Source organism: Prosopis cineraria, unplaced genomic scaffold, assembly GCF_029017545.1.
Source record: "Prosopis cineraria cultivar Desert tree isolate PC_DT_omini unplaced genomic scaffold, ASM2901754v1 PC4, whole genome shotgun sequence".
Classification (NCBI taxonomy): Eukaryota; Viridiplantae; Streptophyta; class Magnoliopsida; order Fabales; family Fabaceae; genus Prosopis; species Prosopis cineraria.
This window is the reverse complement of record NW_026555335.1, coordinates 10,339,462-10,344,872: the sequence shown is the minus strand read 5'-3', so window position 1 is coordinate 10,344,872 and position 5,411 is coordinate 10,339,462. Positions and strand designations below refer to the sequence as shown.

Sequence of the window (5,411 nt, the reverse complement as noted above, 5' to 3'; positions counted from 1 at the left end):
GCTGCTTATTAATATTGTTTTTTCCTGTAAAAACATACTCGTACTTACTCTAGCTATATGCGCTGTTTTAATTTGTTCTTGTAATTGAAAAAAAAAAGTTTTAATTTGTTCGTTTTACTATAAAACCAAAATTAATTAATTCAGAAAATTCATTTGGTGTTTTGGTGACCATAGCGGCGTACTTGTCACCGATTCACCATTTTGTCTCCGTGTTGGTTGGTCAAACCGCTTAGCTGTATCCAATGTCATTGAAAAGATATTTGTTTAACAAATCCATGTTTGGTGATTCTCCATATTCTATATTCTCTGAACCGGTCACCCTCCTTCTCATGTATGGCCCAGTCAAAATAATCATTTTTTCCAACCAAACAGAAAAATAATAATTAAACAAAAGAAGGAAAAAAAAAAATAATGATTATCGACTCAAGCATGTTTACCATGCCCGATGACCACCTCAATTCCACCAATTTGTTTTTGAATCATTACACTTAGCTTGGCATATTTTCTTCACCAAAAAAAAAACTTCAAACGCTCTCTTCACTAATAAAAATATACAAGTAATTATAATAATTAAAAATATCTCTCTGTACAATATTGACCATTCATTCATTTTCCACCTATCAATCAAGCTCCTTTGGCCTTGTGATGACGCGAAGTAGGTGAGTTGGATCCGCTTCCACTCGAGCTTCCATAGCGAGACTGTGAAGAATTTGCAGATTTATTATTATCCGGCGGCGACCTGGGCGATCTCAGAGGGTGGTGTCTGTGATGACGATGATGATTCTTTCTCTCCCTGGGCGGCTCAGCACAGTCCCTCGAGTCATTGGGTTCATTGGCGGGAACAGTGTAGACAAACGGTGTGATAGGGACGTCGTCGAAGTCCTGAAGTGGCTCGAGGGTCTTGACCACCTGGCTCATGGTGGGTCTGTTCTTGGGCCGGTGGCTCAAGCACTGGTGAGCCAATGCAGCAGCCTTGGCCGCACCCATCTCAGAGTATTGACCTTCAAGTCTCGAGTCCATGATTCTGCCAAGCTTCCTCGTATCGTAAAGCATTGGCCTCGCCCATTCTACTAAGTTCTGCTCTCTTCCTTGCCTGGTTTTGTCTACTGATCTTCGTCCTGTTAGAAGCTCTAACAGAACCACCCCGAAACTGTACACGTCACTCTTGGATGTCAAGTGACCCGTCATGACGTACTCAGGCGCCGCGTAGCCCTGAGTTCCCATCACTCGGGTCGACACGTGTGTGTCGTCTCCTTCAGGGCCATCTTTCGCCAACCCGAAATCAGACAGCTTCGCATTGTAATCCTGAACGGTCACACGAGTTGTAAATTAGCCACTGAATCGGTTAAATTAAGATGTATATGTATGTGGATGTGCATGTACATATATATATATATATATATATAGGAAACTTACTGAGTCTAGTAAGATGTTTGAGGCTTTGAAATCTCTGTAGATAACGGGTTTAGCAGCTTCATGAAGAAAGGCAAGACCCTTGGCGGCTCCGACGGCGATTTTCATTCTGGTTGACCATGGCAGTGATACTGAGTATCCTGTAATATAAATTCCAGAAGATTAGTAAGATTGAGATGAGAGAAGGCGATTATAATTAGAGTGTAATAATAACTTGAGATATGGCTTACTTCTGAAGAGTTGATTTTCTAGGCTGCCTCTAGGAAGATACTCATATACCAGAAGCCTGTGTTCTTCTTCGCAGCAATATCCGATCAGCTTCACCAGGTGGGAGTGTCTTAGTTGTCCCAGAAAAACAACTTCAGTCTGCAACATGATTTGAAAAATACAGTTAAAAACAAATGAAGGGTCACCACAACTTGCTGTAAGAAAACGATTATATTTCTTAGACAAATACTGTTCTTAATCTATTCAATCGTGGCGGCACAAAAATGTTGGACTCTTGTATATTTTAAGTTTAATTACATACAGAGTTAAATCCAGACAATGTTGTTTTGCTAACTAGTTTTTGAAACTTTCTTCTTTCATCTTCATTTACCATCTTATAATAAACTAAACTATAATATTGTCAAATTTAACAAACTATGGCCACAAATATTATTTACTAGAAATTGAATTTTTTGTATAATAAAAATGCATTCAACCAATATATAATTCTTGAATTAAACAATTGGAAACGGAATGTTAGATAATGTGTAATTTTATTTATTTTTTTATAAAAAATATATATGCGAGTGTCATCTATTTATCCATTATTTTCTTTCTGGCATTTTCATTAGCTGTAAGGCACATATAAAGGGGACATAATAATTGAAGGCTGAAAAAATAATGAAGGATATTTTTGGGGTGTTGCGAAAAAGTTAAAAAAAGAACGCACCAACCACTCCTTGTGGCCCTGAGAGCCGTCCAGGTTCAAGAGCTTGACGGCGACAGTCTGGGCCTTAAGACCCGGCCGGAGCTTGTCGTCTATGAAGCCCTTGTGCACCGGTCCAAAGCCGCCTTCTCCGAGAAAGTTACCGGAGGAGAATCCCTGCGTGATCAGCTTCATCTCCGCCAGCGTAAACACATACAGATTCGATCCGGCAAGCGACACCGACAGATCCTCCGACAGCGTGCCGCTTATCGGATTGCTCAAATCCGACACTGAAACCCAGGGGTACGAACTCTGCTTCGTCGCCACCACCTTAGCCTTCGACGCCGGCACCGCAACCCGACCCTCCGCCTTGAAGCAACTCCTAAACATAGATGTCAAACCCATACTAAGTTAACTAATCTTGATCACGTGGTCGATCGTCGTGAATCTACAATCTCATATAGAAGAAGCTCGTAGAGAAGGATGAGAATAGGTTCGAGCTTCTTTTTCCTTTTTGTTGCGAGTGTTTGATCTGATGCACCAAGTCTCGTGGTGTGTGTTATATATATAGGAAGGAGGAATAATAGTGTTGTTTGGGAGAGGAGAAAATTAAATATGATGGGAGATACTGGCGTGAGAATTGTTTAATGAAGGGTTAAAACGAGTGAGAAGAGCATTCTAATCCGATCGAGTCTAAGACAGTTGGTTGAGGGGAAATGACGAGATTGCCCTTGGCGCCCTCTTTGACTTTGTAGCTTTGTGCTGAAAATTTTGACAAAACAAACGAGCGTGGCTGGAGAGGGAGGGACAGATTGATCAATAATGTGAGAACGTGACCATTAATTGCAGCGTTTGCCCGAATGTTTTCTTTCATTTTCTAAAGGGATGGGGTATAAAGTCATGCAAGATTCCAAAGTATAGCTCAGAAATTTTGCTTCCCTCTTTTGAAATTTTTGGCACTAATTTAATTGAATGTTAATTTCTAGAGACAGAGAAAAACATCGATGAGAAAACGAGGCAAGGGTTCTTGCCGTGAGAAGGCAATTAATTTGAGCGCTGATAAATTTTATGGTCCTCTCTCTTGCATCATGTTTGGGTCATACATTCTAGACCTCGGACTAGGAGTAATTTTGTATCATTGTGACCGTTCTGATTTTAACATGCATGGCTAAAATTTATTTATTTTTTATTTTGAGAATATTTTAGGGCTAATATAAAATGAAGATGGTTCTTTAACTTTTTATAAAAAAATATTAATAATTATAAGTACTAGTTATATGTTAAAAGTAAAAATATTGACATGAATTGTTTTTGTTGGTATTAAATTTGGATAGTTTAGAACGTATCTTGCATATATACGTGAAACTCAAGAAGAAGAAAAAACAGCTAGATAAATTAGATATTTCATAATAGCAGTGTTCTGGAGATTAGTAGGTGTTAATTATTTAAATAATAAAATTAATTTTCAGCCACCTCCAGGCTAGAGCTAATTTAGCAGGTAGAACTGGGGTAATCGTGGAAAGATAATCAATAATTCAAATTCCCTTATGAATAAACACTAAAATTATGTTCTGTAATATTCAGTGACTTTTTGCGAAGTCATAGATACTTTTATACTCCTTTTTATCATAAATCTATAATTTAAAAAATTGGTTAGTGAAAAATTAAATAACTTTTCACTGGCAAGGCAAACTTTTACACGTTCAAGGATATACCATTGGATCAATATACAATGCGGTATGGAATGCCAAAAAACATGCTGTTCATGTGGCGCTAATACTAAATTAAGGACAAATATTGACACACGTTTCAATGTCTGCAAATCCAATGATTCCGATTCTGTTTTTGACTCTTCTGTATCCCTCCTGTCGCGAGACTGATAAGTTTTTCATGATTTTAAAAAATCATTAGTTAAAAACTTAATTTTAAAAAAAAATTATCTCTTTTTAATTTCACCCTTATTAAAAATTTTATATTTTTTACCAAAATTAAATATTTTATATAAGTACTTTAATAATAATAATAATAATTAAAATTTTAATGTATCATTTGAAAAAAGAGAATAATAAATGAAGTAATGATATGGTTGAAAAAACAATTATAAAAATTACCTAATACCTTATATTTTAAATCAAATAGCTTTTAAAAGATACTCGTAATTTATATTATGGTTTGAGGGGAGTAACTTATAATATGATTTTTAAGGTTAAATCCAAAAAAGCCAAAAAAAATGAGTATATGGTAAATTAGTAAAGTACTCCTTCCATTCCAAATAACAAAACAATTTTAAAATAATTTTGTTGTCCTAAGATTTAGACAATTTGAGAATAATAATTTTTCAATAATACCTTTCAAGTGAAAAAATAATTGAAATAATATCATAGCATAATCATTAAGTGTGTAAGATTATTTTTAAAAGTTTACATTTTTCTTAAAAAGTTAGTTTATAAAGTGTTATTATTGTATTTTATTGATATACATAATTTTATTTTAAATTATCTTATAATTTAATACGAAAGAAGTAATATACTTATAATACTAATATTTGACATGCTTTGTGGTCTAATTGGTTAAAATTGTTTTGGCATAAATAATTAGAGGGTAGAAAAATGAGTGAACCAACCTGGTGGCCAAGCTATCATTCTTCAGCTAACCAGCTACATGTATCTTTTTAACACAGTCTTAAAGTTACCAAGTGGATTGCCATTGAGGATTGGATCTAATAAAAAACGTTAATTTTTTATAATATAATAAACAAAGGCTTACATTTTTATTAAGAGAAGTTCTCACGAAATACCCAATGGTGCTTCAAATATAATTGTTTTAAATAAAAAAAAATACCTATAAATGGTTAAAAAAGTTACCAAATTGGATCAATTTTTCTTAGGATAAGAGTAAAAACAACATGGTTCCAGGCCAAAAAAAAAAACATAGTTCAAACTTCAAAGTGCTTATTTTCTGTGGGAGTGAATTAACAAAAAAATATGCTATCTATTTCTATTTATAAATTACTTTTGATATATTTTATTGTGATTTGAATTTAAAAAAATTTAAAAACTTATTAATTTTATATAAAAATTCAATA

The 5,411-nt window shown here is 34.6% G+C and overlaps 1 protein-coding gene across 1 annotated transcript; it reads right to left on the bottom strand.

The window, feature by feature from the left end:
- Positions 1 to 398: 398 nt before the first annotated feature.
- LOC129310149 (serine/threonine-protein kinase RIPK) lies at positions 399 to 2,906 on the bottom strand. The gene is made up of 4 exons (XM_054952016.1): positions 2,351 to 2,906; positions 1,644 to 1,779; positions 1,417 to 1,553; positions 399 to 1,305 (listed from the first exon to the last, which is right to left on the bottom strand). The coding sequence occupies exons 1-4, from the start codon at positions 2,729 to 2,731 to the stop codon at positions 625 to 627; spliced, it is 1,335 nt and encodes a 444-aa protein (XP_054807991.1). The 5' UTR covers positions 2,732 to 2,906; the 3' UTR covers positions 399 to 624.
- Positions 2,907 to 5,411: the final 2,505 nt, after the last annotated feature.